Genomic DNA, 19,864 nt, shown 5'->3' with positions numbered 1-19,864 from the left:
GGAATCAAATTTATATTTAAAAAATGTTGTTGTACCAGTAAACCTATTTGCAAGAAACCCTGAGCTTTTCAAGTGAAAAAAGATGGAAGAAGGACCGTTTGAAATGAACATATGTTGATTGAAAAAAAAAAATAAATAAAAAAATAAAAATCAGATTTTTCCAAAAAGTGATGAGGGAGCGGGTGATAAACTAATAATTTTTTTTATGGGGCCTTATAGTTACAATAAAAATATCTTTGCAGCGCAAATTTTGGTGGTTTGCGCTTTACAAATCGTTAATATTAAACAAAGATAAGAACCGCGAAAAATAAACAGAGGGCGCTATTATTTTTTTATATTACTGAACAATAACTTCGTTTCTAAATCAAGTTGATATAAAACTGGCAAGTTATTATAAATCATGTTTACTTTAATTGTTTGCAGTTTTAATATTATTATTTATTGAAGTAATTATACTAAAATAGTAATGACAAAACTTGGGAGAAACTCAGGGGCGGATTTAGAGTAGGGGAGACCACCCCTTCACCTGCCCCCCACCCCCCATGGAAAATAAAAAACAAAATTTTAAAAAATTTAAAAATTTTAAAAAATAAAAAATTTGCAGGGGATACCCCGGACCCCCTAGGGGTGGTGTTATCTCAATCGACCCCCTTTCAGACATCTCTGGATTCGCCCCTATAACAGTAGTAGAGGAGAAGCAGCAGCAGTAATAATTGTTGTCTTTAAGGAGTCAAGTGGAAAGGAACCGTGGGTACGTGCGCAATGACCACATCATGTAACACAGACACCAGGAATGCATTATGTTTATAGCATAGACAATTTTATTTTTTTCAATTATCATTTTTTTTAGTTCACATGTGAATTTCTAAAACTACATTCTTTTCAATCAACCATCACAAAAAATATTGGCAAGGAACAGAGGAAAAAGCTGGGGAACATGAAAAAGAAAAAAAAAAGTATTCTCACTCCATTTTGGATGCTAGCGTTTCCTAAAAGCATAGAGTGTACTATACGAGTCACTAGATACATCCAAAACACAGGGTGTAGTAAGGTAGTGACTGGGCCCCAAGATACCAAGCTTGGGGGTACAAGTGACCTCGGTCAGGGTACTATTTCCCTGAGGTACGAGTTGCCTTAGTGGAAGTTGATCTTTGTCAGAAAAAAATGTGTTGCACCCGTTTAAAAACAACAAAGTTATTATGGCATCAATGCCTCTACAGTCAGTATTTCATCAGTTACCGTAGTTCCCATTTCCAACATGCAAGAATAAACACTTATAGAGGGCGCCCTCGCTTCGAGCGTAATGACGAATCCCTTCTTATTAATGTCATACATACCGGAACATAACCATGAAAGCATCATATTTCAGTCCAGTTTGCATAACAGTTTCCCACTTTTCTCACTTGCATACAAACATTACGGCAAACCCCAACCCAATCATGATCAATATGTGATGAAACCCAAGAAGTGAAATAAAAGAAACATTAAAATAAACATGCTTTTTTTTTATCTACTTTGTACTCCAATACATAAACATTTGACTAAAAGTTATACAACATAATAGCCCACACACAACATAGACGATAAGGTACACCCCATTACTGATCGTATCGGTAATAAATCGCTTCATTCAATTGGAATCATAACAATTTAAGCGGTTTATGACTGATATGTGTTAAACAAGTAAAAATTTGAATTTGAAATTCTGATGCAACTGAATTCATTTATATAATCAAAATCCAAAAAACATATTCAAGTGAAATCATATTCATTCTGATTAACAAAATTAAATAACTTCTTTTTACATTGAGCAGTGAATTTACTAAACACAAACACCTTTAAATTAGAATATGATATAGTTAAACAAATAATAAAAGATATTAATTTATGAACAAAATAAAACGACTTGTAAAATTACAATTTCAAAGACGGTGGAAAAATGGCATCACGAATGCTCCCTAACTCTTCATATATGGCTCAATATTATTTCTTGCCATATGAACTGATGTCAAGAGATTACTTATACGAGGAAGCACACTTAACGCTTATATCATTTTACGTAAACTGAATTTAACCGTTAAATTCCCATTCACACTACAAAATAACTAATAGCATTCATACAAAAATGTGCATTCACACTGTGTTTACATGTATATGTTTTGTTGTGTGAATGAGACTTTAATGTTTGTTAAAACTCAAAATGCTTAAAACCCCTTTTACATTGCATATAAAATGAGTTTACTATTTAGAACTAGTTTAGAATTCAATTTCCAATTGTTCACAATTTACATTCACATAGGAACAAGTTATCATTTGACTTGCATTCACACTGATTCGATAGACTAATAAATGAACGTAATGCTAACATGTCAACAATTAAGATATAGCCGATTTATACCAATTACAATATCTTGAATTATTATCAATAATTATAAAGTCCTTTCCCTTGTAATGTTTAGTTTATTCTCTCGGAAATGCTGACTAAAGTAAATAAACCCCCCCCCCCCCAATTTACCACCAGACGCACAAGTCTGAATGTGGTTCATGAATTCTTGCAATTAGCTGAATCAAATCCACTGTTAAGCCTGGTGTACACTGTATTGACTGAACTAATTTGTTGCTGTGTGAGCGGTTGTCTCAATGCAAAGACTGTTGACAGTCTGAGAGAATAATCATCAGTGTGTGATGGTCTCGAGTCGTCTGCCGCTACAGTGTAACGCCAGGAATACAGCACAATGCCAGGCTCAACAGACAAGTATTATAAGTTACCCCAGGGAGGCATAAGATTTTCGTTGAGGGCAGTGTTATTATCAATATCCATTGAAAACGTATATAAAATATCTGCCATTTACAACATCATTTTATAGAAGACATATCCCAACCTCTGGCAGAATTCACGAGTTTACATCTTGAATACTTCCTACTTTTTTATCTACTACATTGACAAAAATAAATGAAGCTGAATTTGCTCAAGATATGTGCTTCAGAAATCTCTTGCGTTTCATGTTATGACGGATGCACTTTTTTATTGTAATGCTTTCACTCATTAAGGAACAGTGCCTGAAGTCTATCAAGGCAACATTAATTTTCCAAACCCTTACAAGCGAAACAAATGTGCATGTTTTATATACGCAGGAAGCTGGAGCAAACCCTACAGGTTAGACTTAATTGCACAATCCATGTGAAAAATAATAACAGTAACATTATACAATACACAATGTATGTACTAAATATAGTGTTTGTACTCTTACAAAGTGTATGCTTTCATAGGGTTCAAGTAGGACTAAAATCTTTCTGATGCCTAGTAACTAACCACCTCAAACCCTCAATAAAAAAAATCAAAACCAAACTTAACAATCCTGTTCCTGGACTATAAAAATCAAATGCAAGGTTTTCAGTGCTAGTCCTCTAAAACGTAGCAGCAAGTGTCAGCCCTTCAAGATGGATTAGGAACATTGGCTTAGCTACTATACTGTTCAGCCATCAACCAATATACATATACAAACCCGCACTGAGGTTTCTAGAGTATAGGCCGCACCATAGGCTAAATTCAAATATGCTGATATGACTTTAGGATAAAAGATTTTCCTTATGGCTAAAGCACACATAATGCCTGTATCTTATATATCTACTTTCTTAGTTGTGAGTTGTATCCTTTGCAAAATAAAATCTGGCTACTTTTCTATTAAACATCTACAATCTGCATATATTCACTATACATTGAGATGCCAGACATCCTGTCCTAAACATTTTTCATACTTTTGCTTTTATCCCCTCCCCTTGTGCTTAACTTTTCCTAAGCCATGTGCCTATCTTTCTTTTTCCTACATACACCTTCCATTCAAAGACCACATTTCAGTTTACAGCATAATAAAGTATAATGATGAGTTGACTTTACCTGTACATAAATTGAAGGGATTATTAAGAAGGGGTCAAAAATGGGTACATTGATGATGGGGAACATGATCGATTTTATATTCTAACCTTTCACAATAGCACAGTACTTGAACTATTATCTGAACAATTGGAAAACAATCAATCTTACTCAAATGATAACCGACTGAATATTAGAGTTTCTTTATAACAGAATCTACATGTATATTATTAAACCAACCGATTGTTTTCCATATTTACCTAATTTAGGGATCACCATATTTCGACACACCATGTTCTGAACAATTCACAGTGCTATTCCTTTGCAACCAGAAGGCACAGTTCAATCTAAACACTTACCAATACTGTAATGGTAATGAAGATTGTGACAGAATAACGACTAATTCAGGAAGTTGCAGCAGTTAAAATGCGAGACTGAATATTATCAAGATGACACTTTCAGATACAAAACCAAAATAACAATAAAAACTTTCAAAAGAAACAACTGCTCTTGAGATGTCCTAATAGGTGCTATAATAGCAAGTGCATATGTGTTACTAATTCATTTGAAATTAGAGCTTAACGAAATTTAAACATTAATATAATATTCAACACCTTATAAACAAGGTTAAAAGTGTTTTCTCTACATCACTCTTAGGGATTAATATGCATAAATTACTTTAAAATTTTGTGGAAAACTAACATTAAAAATGAAATAAACAAAGTAATTGAAACATTTAAAAAAATGAATAATGATATCTATAATGTATAACTAACATTGACAGGAAGTGATGTCATCCAGTTGATATTGAAATGACCTCAAATGACCTGTATAGTACTGAAATGGATGTTTACAGCTGACCAATATTATTGACAGGCAAGTTATAATATGCCGTCTTTGCAAAAATCTGGAGTAACTAAAATCTTATACATCTAAAACAATCACAAAAAATAAAATCACAAATCTCCTCAAATTTTAATTTTCACATTATTTTCAAACACAATATATATATAATTATATATATATCATAGATATATAGATATGTATAAATATATATATATATATACAAATCCTAACCCTTTTACAAGAATTTTAGGTGTTTTGTAAAATGTAAGTTGTAATGCATGTGTGTGTAACGCAAAATTATATGAGAGTATGAGGAAAAGAATGAAACCATGCAAGAATGTATGGAAGTGTTTACTCTAGTAGTTCAAAGATATGTGGCACTGCAGTAAGGCTCCATGCCTCCAACTACTAGGTCACAAGCTTGAATCAAATGTCAATCACATGTCCTCAGATCTATGTCTCTCTCCACCCAGAAGTACCTGGTAGGATGTGAATGAAATAGGTCAGGTTGTGAGAAGTTGGCAGCATAACTTGTAATACTTCCCAAGGAGAAGAGGCAGTTGTATGTTGTGATGTGGCAGTTTGTGTATCTTATGACCAGGGGACATTTCATCTGCAGGTCAGAATATGTTCTTAGCACATTATAAGTGCTGGATTAATTATTATTTCATTAGAGTATTATAAACAGAGTGTGTTAGAGTAGAATAGTATGAGAATAAGGAATTGAAATATTTTATTTTCAAATCTAAGTATGAATATTGAATTAATATCACACCTAAAGTGACTTTGATTAGTCTTGGCTGTTTGTATGGTTTTTACTTATTCTGCTATAATTTACGTATTTATTTCTGTTAAGTATTCAAGGCTCTCTCAGAATAGCAAGTCATAGTAATGGAACTTAAAATAATTGAATGTAGCATCATTAACTTAAATTATGTAAAATACTGTTATACAATGATATGTTGGCAATTTCAAAATGGACTATTAGGTAACATGATCGTAAAACCAATACATGTTTGTACATCGGCAGCCAGATTGATGATAGTGCTACATAACATAAAAAGTAATTATTATTACTATTATGAACACAAAACATCCAACCAGTAGAAACTTGTGAATAATCATGCTACAAGGCAGCTAGCACTGCTGGTACTTCTAAGATATCCCGAATGAATGTACTTCTTGGTGTTATCTTAACAAGAGTGCTATCTTGAATGTGTTTCAATCCTATAGTGTACAACTTCTGGGGCATTGTTATTTATTACTGACTGCTACCAGGAATATTACTCAACTGACTGCGTAATAATGGTAATGCTTGCAAGGCGGTATTATATTTTAGCACTTCTTTTTGTTTTCAGAAATAATCTTAAATTAATTTGAAACAAATGCACAAGAATGACAAAAAGGTGGGAATTTGAATATTTTACTCCCAAATCTTAAGCCTTGGGAGTAGAAAATTCCTAGGATTTTATTTTTTGAAACACAATGTGAGGTGAAGTTTTTAATATATATAATGGGTTGTGACACTGATTTAATCTTTCTTGGTGGCAGTATTGCTTAACTACATAGTATACATTTTCCCTGGTCAATAATTACACGGCCAGTTGGATTGCAATGGTATACTTAAAATATTATTGCAACCAGGGAACAAGTGGGATGTGTACATTTATTATTTCCATGATAGCTGTTCTCAAATGCCTATCAATCAGACAATTCCCATCAGTCCTCATAACTCATACCAGGACTACAATCACAAAACTTCCACCAGTCCTAGTCTTAACAACTCCCAACAGTACTAGACAAATGATGTCAACCAACTCTCATAGTACTAAACAATTCTTAGTAACTTCCATCTACACTAAGCACAAAGTCCTAGAAATTTCCATTCAATACTCGACACAAATTGTAACATCTCCCACCAGTACTAGACAAAAAGTGCACATTTTATAATTTTTAGAAAGTTGTGGTCTGAAAAATAACAAAATAGTTTAATTTGTAGCACCAGCTGCAGAAACTAAATATCAAATATAACCAATTTTCCCCTTTTAGTAATTAATGTATAACAACAACAATAATATTAACATTGACTATTGCTAATAATAGCAATTTTGTATTCCAAAATTTGTATCAACATTCCAGTTGAGTTGTATTACTTTCTAATCTAGTGACCCAGACAGATCTTATTCAAAGGCAATTCTGTGTTCATATATGTTTTTGTCAGACAGTTGATTTTATACAGTCTTCATTCAAAGGCAGCTCTGTATTCCCATACTTTTTGTACTCAAGTGAGTTGCTTATGGTGATTATATAGCAAATTGTTTACTTTTAAAGTATTCCCTTTATTGATTGGATCTAAATTTGTATCCCTTTCAAATATTTCACAAACAAAATAGAATTAATTTTGATGAAGCAAGTTCCTACCTCATAGTTTATCCATCCTAAATTCATGGGTGGTATTCAATATTGGATTAGAATATTTTAAAAATAGATTCTAAAAAATCAGTGCATTTCAAAAAGGATGGGAAAGATCATAATATCTTAGGAGAAGAAAGGGATGAGATTAATATTCTCCATCTAAAATGTATACTACTATTGAAACTCTTCAAATATGTGCAGTGCATAAAAATGATTGCAAACAAGATGGTAGCAATTAATGGGGGGCAGGAAAGTTGGGTATGTGCATCACCAAAACCTACCAACACTCCAGCCTATACCCCACATCTTTATTAACCTTATAGTAGTAGTAACACAAAGCCTTCACATGGACAAGTCTGGTCACAACAACGTAATGTCTACTGCGAGACTGAAACTTATACCCCTAATATCTATTTTAAAAATCCAACAACGAAACCCAAAGGGGGAAAACAAAGAAAGTAAAACATATAAGCATATAATATAATGCTAGAAAGATTTTATCTTAATTAACATTGAAACCACTATTTGTATAGCAACCACTATCAACTGGGCTCTGTTCATTCACCTTATAATATACTGAATTAAATTTCATTAGCAATGTAACAATTATTTTAACATTTAAGTATTTACATAATAATAGTCATTTGTTTTTTTTCTTCAGAAAATAAAAAATTTACAAGGTTGTTGCTTTGTTGCAAAAAATTCATCTGTCCTTCCTCCACACAAAAATGGAACGCTCCAACCCGGGAGCTTCATAATGATTTCTTTTAAACCATAAGAGTTACCATAAGAGGAATATTATAGCGCTAACCCCAATAATAGGTGTGACGTGACATTGCTCAGCATATTCTGGCATGGTGGCACTCTTGTGCGAGTAAGCCTCCATTTTGGAGAGTGCTCAGTGGCAAAAGTTCACCTACGTCTCACCGAGTTAGCACTTTATGTTCTTATAATAAAGTTGTTTGAAATGGAAAACAACTGTTTGATCAAAAGGATAGCATACAACATTGATGGAAAATATTACAATCCATATGAAATGCCTATAGGCAACACATCATACATAGTTGCAACAAAATAGCGCCCTCACAATTTGATCAATTTCAATGCTTCATCACCGTAAATTGTAACCACATTAACTAGCCTGAGCCTGTTACCAACCCTTATAATTGAATTCCTACAACTTTCTTTCCACCACTTTCTTTGTTTTGTTTTCTTGTTATTCAGCAAAAGCATTTTCAATTAAAACCATGGCTATTAAGCACCTGTTTATTTTTTCCATTTTTATTTTTTTATTTTTTTATTTTTTTTTTCCATTAAAACTTAAAACATGCGATAATTCAAATTAAATACATGATCCCAAAAATTCTTCTTCAAAAACTGAAAAATTCAAACAATGTTTTTTGGAAAAAAAATGTATTGACTAGAAAATGCTTTTGCAGAAGAAAAAATTAGGAAGCAACATATTTAACAAAAATTTGATATAATTTCTATTATCAACAAATCTCTTACTGTACAAGAAAACATATTTTTGTTGTTTTTTCCATTGTCTCTATTTCCTTTCTACATTGCTTCTTCGGCTGAGAAACCTGAATCGCAATCATGTTACCTTATCCTTGGTAATGATTGCCACTTAATTCATTGCAAGCCGACTGACTGTATCAACGCACGTATCTGGTATTCTTTCGGTATCACCATTTCATTCGATCTTAGCTTCATGTAACAGCCTGAATTGCAATTTGTTCTTTTCAACTCTTTCAAACACTATCATCTCTTAAATCACAGTTCTGCTAATCTTTGGCTCAATGTGTCTACTTCATCTTCTGCGATGTCTGACTCCGTCCAGTTGCTGGGGACTTGCGACCTCCAGGTGATCGCCGACTTCCCGGGGAGCTGCGACCGTTCTGTTTCCGTTTGTCGCTTTCTCTGCGACTGCGCATAGCTTGATCATTCTGATCACGCTCCTTGTCCTGTTTTGGTTTTTGATTCGTTGCTGTTGTGTTCTTACCTCCTGATGGCACATTCTTAGCAGGAGGGGTACCAGTCTGCCCTTGAGGGGGGACTACTTCGCCCACCCCTGGTTTCCTGCGTGCAATTGCAGCATAGCTGAATTTTGTCGAACCAGTATCCTGTAACAATTATCAAATGGATCAATCATAAAAGCTTCATACGCAAAAGTGTAAGTAAACTGTATGTAAATTGTATGTGAATTTTAGGTGGATTGCACGTTAACAGACCTTTCCGGAGCGTAAACCAAACTTAACAACCGAACATTCAGAATAGTACCAGGAATACACACGCGTCTCACAAACACACGTTAATAATACATAATAATAAATACGATTTATAAAGTGTACATATCCACTAAGATAGCGCTCAAGGCGCAAGACACAGAAACAAAAATTTGAATTAGAAAACGCCCATGATTTTGCGTATGTTTTAAAAATGTCGTTTTGTGGGACCTTAGCAACAATATCCAATGGGCGAGGCTTAGTGGAAACGTCAGAGTTTAAAAGTCATAAAATGCAAGTGAATGTGTGATTTGAAAGTTAAGTTTGTAAATAAATCTTAAATCCCTAAAGTGTATGCGGTCTATGCGGCAATTTGTTCCACATAACAAGTGGTGGCACCGCCAGGGATAAATGAGACACAGGATATGAACCTGTAATGAGCAATTTGTAACTAAAATGAAAGGCACAATATAAATGTCAATTAAAATTCTAAAATCGTTTATAAAATTTAATTCTAAAAAGAAAGGTACTTACAGCAGAGGAAGCAGGTGCAGGCTGTGGTTCTGATGCGTTTGTGCCGGCTGTTTCTTTTGCATTACTAGTATTGACTTTGGTTGAAGCAGTAACTGGTAGTGATGGAGTAACACTTTCTTGTGGTGATGGTGATACCTGTGTGCTAGGCTTGGTAGTAGTCGGTGCAGCAGTTACCTGCTTGGAAGGTGGTTCATCTATAGGTGTGGTAGCTACCTTAGTAGGCTCACTCGATGATTGATGTGGCTTGTTTTTTGTAGATTTTTTACTAGAGTTTAAAGTCATAAAATGCATATTGTTTACTTTCCTTTTTTTTCCTCTTATTCACTGGAGTAGTAATACCATATTTAATAATATTATTGTAAAAATTTAGAATTTAGAATAAAAAATACTGTCAGACAATAAAAGTACAGTTATCAATTCAATTTCTCTCTATTTCAGACAATGTCCATAGCACAAAAAATACAAAGCAAATGAGATTGAAATAAAGGAGAATATGTATGTATATACTGAGGCATTTGTCTCAGGTTAACATAAACTGGCAGATGCAACAAAACAAAATAAAATAGGTTTGCCTATTTTACAGGTTTCAATAGTAATCATCTTAATGTAATAAATAATTCTATTTTAGTATCATTTTTGAATTTTCAATTAGATGATTAACAGTGGACTTTATCAGACTGTTTTCCAATAAATAGAGTCGGCACATAAATCCATGTACTGATTTTCTAATATAGAGAAAATACAATTATTAAATTGAGAATAAACAATACTGTTGTAAGAGAGAATTTGAATTACAATTGTAAAGAGAATTAAAACTACAATTTTAAAACTGAGAATCAAAAATCCAACTTGTTAATATTTACCTAAAATACAACTGTAAAATAGAGAATTTGAATACAACTGTATAATTGAGATTTCACCAAACCAATATTAAATTTGGAAACAAATTACATTCATTTCTATGATTATTTTAATCATTATATATCACTAACTAAAGTATAAACTACAGACAAAATTTTACTTTTGATGGTAAGATCTATTAGATGTTATAATTTAAGTTCTGCCTATATACAACCCACTTACACTTGATCGATCTGTAGAAGTTTTTAGACACAAAAGTGATGTGATTGCCTTAAGTGTGAATAAGACATACAGCCTAGACTAAATTCTTTCTCACTGATCAATTAGTGACTTCCATTACATGGTAATTTACCTTGGTTAGCGTGTGACAGAATTCCAGACAACAGTGTTTAGTAACAATTGATGTGCGTACTTATATGGGGAGACACTTGGGATAAATCAACATAAAAGTAGATAGTATTTGAATCTTACTAGGATCACAATAGAATTTAAACTAAGCAATCCATCCAACGGTAGGCTTAGAGGCTGAATATTTTGCAAGAACTTGCTTAGATTTCTTAAGAGTTCTATAATGACATTAATTAGCAGGCTGTAATATTTAATGAGTTTAGTGCTATGGTTGAAGTACTTGATTACAAATTCTAAAAATCCAAGGTTTATATCCTATAAAACAGCAGCATTTTTTTTCTCACAAAGAAACACTCCATTCCGTATATTATATTAACTTGGTGATTCCACATTACAGTGGTGTTGAATTCCTAATAGAATGTCTTTAATTTATACTGTACCATTTTAAATAAAAAAATAAAATAAATAAAAAATTGCAAAAAAATGTATCTTGTATCTACCGCCCTCTATTGGCCATATACAACAACAGCTGAATTTTAACACATATAGCAATCCCCAGAAACAATATTTACCTTGTTGGTGTATTTGTTTGGGGTACTGTAGATATTGTTTTCTCAGGTTCAGTAGATGTGGTAGGCGATACAACTGGCTTAGAGGCAGGGCAGATGTCTCCCTTATTAGCTTGAGTTGACACACCACTTGTGTTTACGGCCTTGGAATCCTGAGGTTTTGCAGCTCTCTGAAATAATAATAAATTATACATATAAAATTTCACTTTGCATTTGGCCTAGGGCATGGATGTGTACCGATTATTGCTACAATGATGCCCGACTCATTGGTATTTCCTAAAGCAAAATGATACACACCAAAACACCTTCTGTTTTCAAGAGCTGTACCAATCAAGAGGTTCCAATACCAGTCTACGTAACCTAAGCAATTGTCGGCCATTTATAGTCGTTATAGTGCCACCAATGTTTGTAATTTGCATTTTTTTTAAAAGCCAAAATCTAGCGATTTTCATGACGTTTTCATCAAATATTTAGTTGTTGGGTTTTGTTGAAGAATACATTCACCCCCTAATTTATCAGCCTAAGTCCTTATAATCAGTAAAATATGATAAATAGGTCTCTCTCTAATTAGAGACCACCTCCAATTAAAGACCATTTTTCTGTGGTCCAAATTATACCTGTCTCTTATACACATCTAGATGTGTATAAGAGACAGAAACTAAGCAATCCATCCAACGGTAGGCTTAGAGGCTGAATATTTTGCAAGAACTTGCTTATATTTCTTAAGAGTTCTATAATGACATTAATTAGCAGGCTGTAATATTTAATGAGTTTAGTGCTATGGTTGAAGTACTTGATTACAAATTCTAAAAATCCAAGGTTTATATCCTATAAAACAGCAGCATTTTTTTTCTCACAAAGAAACACTCCATTCCGTATATTATATTAACTTGGTGATTCCACATTACAGTGGTGTTGAATTCCTAATAGAATGTCTTTAATTTATACTGTACCATTTTAAATAAAAAAATAAAATAAATAAAAAAATTGCAAAAAAATGTATCTTGTATCTACCGCCCTCTATTGGCCATATACAACAACAGCTGAATTTTAACACATATAGCAATCCCCAGAAACAATATTTACCTTGTTGGTGTATTTGTTTGGGGTACTGTAGATATTGTTTTCTCAGGTTCAGTAGATGTGGTAGGCGATACAACTGGCTTAGAGGCAGGGCAGATGTCTCCCTTATTAGCTTGAGTTGACACACCACTTGTGTTTACAGCCTTGGAATCCTGAGGTTTTGCAGCTCTCTGAAATAATAATAAATTATACATATAAAATTTCACTTTGCATTTGGCCTAGGGCATGGATGTGTACCGATTATTGCTACAATGATGCCCGACTCATTGGTATTTCCTAAAGCAAAATGATACACACCAAAACACCTTCTGTTTTCAAGAGCTGTACCAATCAAGAGGTTCCAATACCAGTTTACGTAACCTAAGCAATTGTCGGCCATTTATAGTCGTTATAGTGCCACCAATGTTTGTAATTTGCATTTTTTTTAAAAAGCCAAAATCTAGTGATTTTCATGACGTTTTTATCAAATATTTAGTTGTTGGGTTTTGTTGAAGAATACATTCACCCCCTAATTTTTCAGCCTAAGTCCTTATAATCAGTAAAATATGATAAATAGGTCTCTCTCTAATTAGAGACCACCTCCAATTAAAGACCATTTTTCTGTGGTCCAATATTAACAAATGTATATCAAGGTATCTTTTATTCATAAACACAGTCAAAATACATTAAAAAAACATTTCTGGCAGTTCACAGAACTGAATTGTGAAAACGTTAAAAATACATTATTTATAAAATTATTAGTTATTTCAATTAAGATTCAAATTATTATTACTGTACAAATTATTTATAAAATTATTTTAATATATGTACAAATTAAGGAATTGAACATTCAGTTGACACACCATAATAAATAAGGCTGCAAAATAATTATGTATTTTATTCCTATTATTCTAATTGGAGACCAAACATGCTAAAGACCATGGAAACCTGGTAACAAAAAGTGGTCTTTAATCGGAAGGGAACCTGCATCTTTAAAACTACATTTCAATATTTAACAAACTTACAATTCCTTTGCAAATATCTGCAAAATTAGTCACAGTTTCTGCTTCTGATACCTCTTTTGGTGCTGCCTCTTTCCCAACCTCCACTCTGGAAGTTTCAGTATGCCCCGGAAGCGGTGGAAAAGAGGAAGGGTCTAAAGAGGGTGAGGGAACTTTGGCAACTGATTCCTTCTCTTTGGTTTCTCTGTAATTTTTTCGACTGGATGCACTGTCATGGCGACGTCTTGGTCGCTCGTTGAAAGGCAGGTTACCAGTACTTCTCCTAAAATAAAAAAAGTTTTTTGCATTGTTAGGTGATCGTTCCTTATGAATACGCTTCGATTTACTTTACTCGAGTATGGTGACTTTTGTTCCATAAGTGACACTATCTTTACCTTTCAATAAGTGCAACTAGTAAGAAACACAAGACGCATGATTTAATGTTTTCCACACATCCGTTAACAAGAATATCACAGAATTCACACATCAGTTGGTTGGGTAATCAGACCGATAATTATTATTGTTATTTTTCAAATATCTGACATCTCATGCTCCAAATTATTCAACTCATGGTCCGTTTTTGGACTGGGAAATGGGAGTTGAGAACCAGGGCTGTAGGTGAACTATAAACTGAAATGAGTCTCATTTCCATGTCTGGTTATTATTCTAAGTCAGAATGTGCAAGACATGTGGGTATTAATGATGGTAATATCTTTCCTTGGTGTGGGCTATACATCACTAGCCTAATGACACTCTTGGGCCATAATGCACCAAGATATTGATTTTCAAATCTATAAAAAGCTCAGTTATTTTCAGGTGCAGAGTTAATGAGCTTTCTAATCAACTTTGTCTATTTTTTCTTATTATAAATACTTGTATGTTATTTCCAGTAGGTGTATGCACATATCAAGTAATTGAATCATACTATTTAAACTACATTAGTGGAAATCTAATTAGCACAATTCTTATTTATTATTTTATTTAATACACCTTGAAATTATCATTATTATACTTACTATATATATGTTATATACCTAATTACTTCAAATTACATTACTAGGAATAAGAAAGATGATGTCTTTTATGGCCATGTTTCCGCAGCACTTAAACCTGATAAATTATTGGAAAGCAGCCATTTGTTATTCTTTTCATTACAGAAACACGGTCTAAGATTACTAAACTTTTGCAGCCTTATTTATTATTTTGCATCAAAACGTCTGAACAAAAAATGTTTCCCATAGTAGATGTTTTCTTTTATTTCTTAGACATTTATAAGGCTGATAAGATTACAATTTTTAGAATTTTAACCAAATGATCCTACTGGGAATGTCAGGCCTGACAAATCGCCAGGGAGATGAACAAAATGGAATTTGAATTTTATATATATATACATATATATATATATAATCAATATACAAAAATTTTTTAAATGTATAATTTATATTGCATCACATTGTACTTGTTTTGTTTGATATTTCTAAGCTACTTAGAAGGAACTTATTGCAGACATACAATAATAAATCAGACCTCACCTATTCATTTGTTGCTGTCCTTTAACATGGTTATTATAATCATCATGATTCCTAGGTCGTGGATGCACCGGCCCATCATTATTCCGTCTGTTGTATCCATTCTGTTGGTAATCACGTCCTTCACCTGAAATTTTCCTTTCATTCGTTTGTTCTCGGTCATAGTTCATCGGTCTGGCGTTATTACTATTACTTGAATTCACTGTATGACGTCGTTCGTGATTTAGTTTATAAATGTTATCATCGGTAACACCATGCTCAATCGATCGAAACTCTGGTGTACTCATTGTCCGTGATTTTTGTGGTCTGAAATAGAAACAATAAGTGACAATTACACATTAAATGCTGGAAATAAATTATCTTGACAATTAAGTAATAATGTTCTAAATAAATAAATTTCACTATATTAAATACTAAAATTAGATCATCTTCGATAGAAGGTCCGGCTGCGATAAGCACAACGTTTTATGGCACATACATTCTATTTTTAATTATGTATTTATATCATAATCAATATACATAGCAAAGTTGACAACTTCGGAGGCATTATAATTAGGCATTAGTGAAGTTTTAGAATACATGATCCTGGAATCACACAGGGGTTTAGTTGGGGCAGGAATTTTTTAGTGGCCACTTGACAACCCGAGACTCTCGCCCGACAATCAATGCGGTGATGTCAGATGATTATCGTCATTAAAATCTTATGACTGAACATCGATAACTAACTAAAGCTCCACTTGAATTAACTCATTATAAAACAAATCCTGATATGTTACCTGGTCACGTTCCTTTGGTACACCTGTCGATTTGTAAAAGGTAATTTCGGATGACTTGGGAAGGCACTAGATGTAAAAGGCTGCTGTGGTGGCTGTAGGAGCAGAAAAATAAAATGTTAAAAACCTTTCAAATTCAGGGTTACCACCGAACATAATATGCTCAATTCATCATCCTTATTTAGTAGCTTTGAAGCATGCCCACAGACACATCCATCAATCTACCTGTCACTCACTCTTTTTTCATTACTTGCTATCTACATCAATAAAAAAACATTCTGACCCGCCCACAGACAACCATACAATCTACTGTAATCCCACGCAAATTGCACACAACTATAAAAATTGATAGGGGTAATTGCAATTTTGGTAACACTGCTTTTTTTTTCCATTTTGTAAATTACAACAAAAAGAGCAAATGCTGTTTTTACGTGAAAAAAAAAATTGCACAATATGTACCCCCAATTGCACAATATGCACCTCAAATTTCCAGGAATAAATCTCTCTAGTTTTGATTGTGGTTGAGTTACAAATTGAACATCATGTGTAGTTAGCATATTAAAAGTCATCAAATAAACCAAATTTGCTTAATGAATAGTTAACATAGTGGGTGTTTCTTAATTTCATCTAATCAGAGATGCAAATAAGATGCAATGAAATAAAATGCAAAATATTTCCAGGAAAAACTGACAAGTTAATATATGATAAAAAGGATGGTATTACTTTGAGAAAATGAAAAGGTTGGTTTACTTTTTGATTTCTTGTGCTGCTTAATTGTCAATAATAAAATTTAAAAAAAAATAAAAAAATAAACTTGTTTACACTTTGTTCTTTGTGATTTGTTTGTTCTCTACCTATTGTTTTGACACTGCGCCTTGAGCACAAATTTTTGGTGGTGATGTGTGCGCTTTAAAAATCGTTATTATTATTATTATTATTAAAATACTAAATAAACCATGTCTAACCCTAGAGATGGGAATATATAACAAAAATTTATGAGGATTGCTTGTAATTTACAAAATAAAATGAAAATTCAAAAAGATGAATGCAGCTAGAAATAAATTACTGATTTTTTTACACAAACTAAAATACAGAGTTAAACTAAGAAAAATTGAAATTGTATTAATTTAATTTCAACTACTTTTTAAAATGGATTATTAGTTACATATATAATTTGATTGGCTGAAAGCCATCATGTGATGAGAGCTACTTAAAGATAAATTTATTCACTAGATAATGATATTATAAATCTCATCAGCATATATACTATTATAATACTGCACATATGAAAATGCCATTAAATACTTAAGCAATATGCTTTTATTAAATTGAGACAGAAAATCAAAATCTGCCACTCCTTAGGGACTAAATCTTTAATATTCCTTCATTTGGTAATAAAGATTGAGAACATACTTCACTTGTATCTAAAGTGTTTATGTCGTTAAGAACCTCATGTTGCACCATACTCATCAACATAAAAATAATCATTTACAAAGAAACAGATTCTTCATTGCCATATCCAATTAACATGACATTGTTAGCAGTAAATCTAGGTTTTCCCCCTAATGCTTCAGGCCTTAAAAGCGATCCTGTCATCTCCATTAAACTCTTACATTCAGATTTGAGGTAAATGACAACAAAATAATTTATACATAGATATTGACGTCAGCAGCAGCTCAGTGATGTAACAAAATCAGCTGTCTGTATCGCACTGCTGCTTTTTTCTTAAACATGTTTTTCACAATTTGTCTTCAGAATTTCAAAATATGATGCATGGTGCTAGCCTAGCCTGGCAGATTGATCTCGATAATGACTAGATCGAGATAAATGCGATAGATTTTAAAAATTTTAGATGAGATAAATGATGGGACATCGACAAGTTCTAACAAACAACATTTGAAATCTAGCGTGTCCAAACCAGTCGAAATTACGTTAAAGTTTCAGTTTATTCAAATTAAGAATGTGAATAATTTAAGTACAGATTCTAAAGAAATATAACATTTAAAGTCAGGCTTCAGAGGAAAACATTTCTTTGATATGTTGTACAACTGATGATTTTTCTAAGACAAAAGAAGTATATTTGATGAAAAACTTGAGAGTGGTTAATGAAATAGATTTTTGAATATTTAAAAAAGGTGTGTAACCACCATTCTCCACCAAAAATATTTTAAGATGTTTGAAAACACCATTCTTAATGATTTAATTATTCAATTTGGATGAACTTCAGCACTGTGGTTACTATTTTATCAACCAAATGCACATGGCAAATATTGGTTGGTAACAATCACTACTACAATATGGACTAGGCCTATAGTCAAAAAGAATTGCTGATGATCAACCTTGATTTTTTAATATCACTCTGCAACACTACAATTTGTTTTGCTTCGTACATGTTTAGTGTGATCTAGATTTCGACAGACTGTGGTCAAAATGGAGTCAAGGTGAGACCTTTTTTATACCTTGTTTAGCGAGCCTACCGATAATGATGATTTCGAATTAAAAATAATTTTTTATTTTTGGCCAATTAGCGTAAATGCTGCCACAAAAAAAAAAGGAAATTTCAGAAAAAAAATAAAATGTTTTCTTTATTTCTATTATGCCCGTCGCTGCCTTTAAATCTCCAAAAATAAGATATGTATATTTCTTCCTAATCATATAAAAAAGCATAAACAGTACCCATCCCATTATGACACTGTTTATGTTCACCAATAAAATTTTATTTTTCTTCTGTATGGATGTTTTTTGCAAAAACCATTTCATAAATAAAAAAGCAAAATTTTATTTTTATTTTTTTCCTCCCTTTCTCTGACAATCTATAAAAAAAAATTTTGCAAAAGAAGGCTAAGAAAAGTCTTGCATAAAAACTAACACTTACCACATTGGGCGCCTCAAAGTAAGATTGCGTCGTTGTCCATGGCGGCTGGGGCATAATTTGCGGGTAGTACGAAATCGGTGGTGGGCCCGTGTGAACACCATTTATCTGAGCTTGAGATACGGCCGGGTACTGGAATGGCTGAGTCAATGGTGCTGGAGGTTGGGCGTACGTAGTTTGGCCGGACGGTGTTTGACTGAATCCATTTCGGGACTTGGGTGGGTAACTCACTCTTTGAAGAGGCTTGGCTTTTATCCTTGCCTAAAAAGCATTTTAGAAAATGGATCTTGAAAATATTCATTTGTACGATTATGAATGGCAGATGTATAAATGTCAAAATAAACCTTTTTGGGAGCGATTTAGGACTTATTGGGTTAAAATGTCAATCCACTAAAATCTCTGTAAAAACTGAATTGGTAAAAAGGGAGACTACATACCATAATTGGTTTTCCTTGGAAGGTTTGGACAACTTCACGTAAGTAGCGATATGCATTCTGTGCATCTGTATCTGAATCAAAGGTAATGTACCAATTGTTGTTATGAGCAAATTCGCAGCTCACCATTGGAGGACACTTTGGGCCAGAGAACAACTTCTGTACATCCTAAAAATGGAATAACAGAAAGTAATTAAAACATATACTTCAATAATTATAATAACTTCAATTATTATTAAATAGTGGCTCCTAGGAAGATACAGAAGCAAAATGAAATGTACCTTCACCTCTAAAATGTTGTTCAGGACTAAAATAGGAAATAATTTTATTTTTATAAAAAGTAACGTTCAACCTATCTTTTCCAATCCAATATCAGGTGAAAGATCACTTTAAGCTTTATGTACGCATGCAATCATCATCACTGAATGTTAGTTGTTGAGTTAAGCTTTTCAGAACATCTACTGGGAATAACGTGTGTCATAAGAAGCTACAAAAATACAGTGTAATAAAGCATGATG

General features: G+C 32.9%; 1 protein-coding gene across 5 annotated transcripts in view; it reads right to left on the bottom strand.

The window, feature by feature from the left end:
* Nucleotides 1-803: 803 nt before the first annotated feature.
* Nucleotides 804-19,864, bottom strand: part of LOC117104899 (la-related protein 4-like) — a 72,712-nt gene continuing 53,651 nt past the window's right edge. For 4 of the 5 annotated variants that reach the window (XM_033245805.1, XM_033245802.1, XM_033245804.1 and 1 more), the window contains 8 exons: nucleotides 19,350-19,514; nucleotides 18,916-19,173; nucleotides 16,044-16,135; nucleotides 15,271-15,573; nucleotides 13,763-14,021; nucleotides 11,679-11,845; nucleotides 9,898-10,162; nucleotides 804-9,261 (listed from right to left, as the gene is read on the bottom strand). In XM_033245805.1, the coding sequence (XP_033101696.1) occupies nucleotides 8,944-9,261; nucleotides 9,898-10,162; nucleotides 11,679-11,845; nucleotides 13,763-14,021; nucleotides 15,271-15,573; nucleotides 16,044-16,135; nucleotides 18,916-19,173; nucleotides 19,350-19,514 (1,827 nt within the window). In that variant the 3' untranslated portion in view covers nucleotides 804-8,943. Of the gene's footprint in view, nucleotides 9,262-9,897; nucleotides 10,163-11,678; nucleotides 11,846-12,761; nucleotides 12,929-13,762; nucleotides 14,022-15,270; nucleotides 15,574-16,043; nucleotides 16,136-18,915; nucleotides 19,174-19,349; nucleotides 19,515-19,864 lie in introns of all 5 variants that reach the window. The other variant, XM_033245803.1, reaches the window with a different exon arrangement.

This window comes from Anneissia japonica, unplaced genomic scaffold (genome assembly GCF_011630105.1).
Source record: "Anneissia japonica isolate Jap-2015-1 unplaced genomic scaffold, ASM1163010v1 scaffold287834_len5846547_cov211, whole genome shotgun sequence".
Lineage (NCBI taxonomy): Eukaryota > Metazoa > Echinodermata > Crinoidea > Comatulida > Comatulidae > Anneissia > Anneissia japonica.
This window is presented reverse-complemented; position numbering and strand designations above follow the sequence as displayed.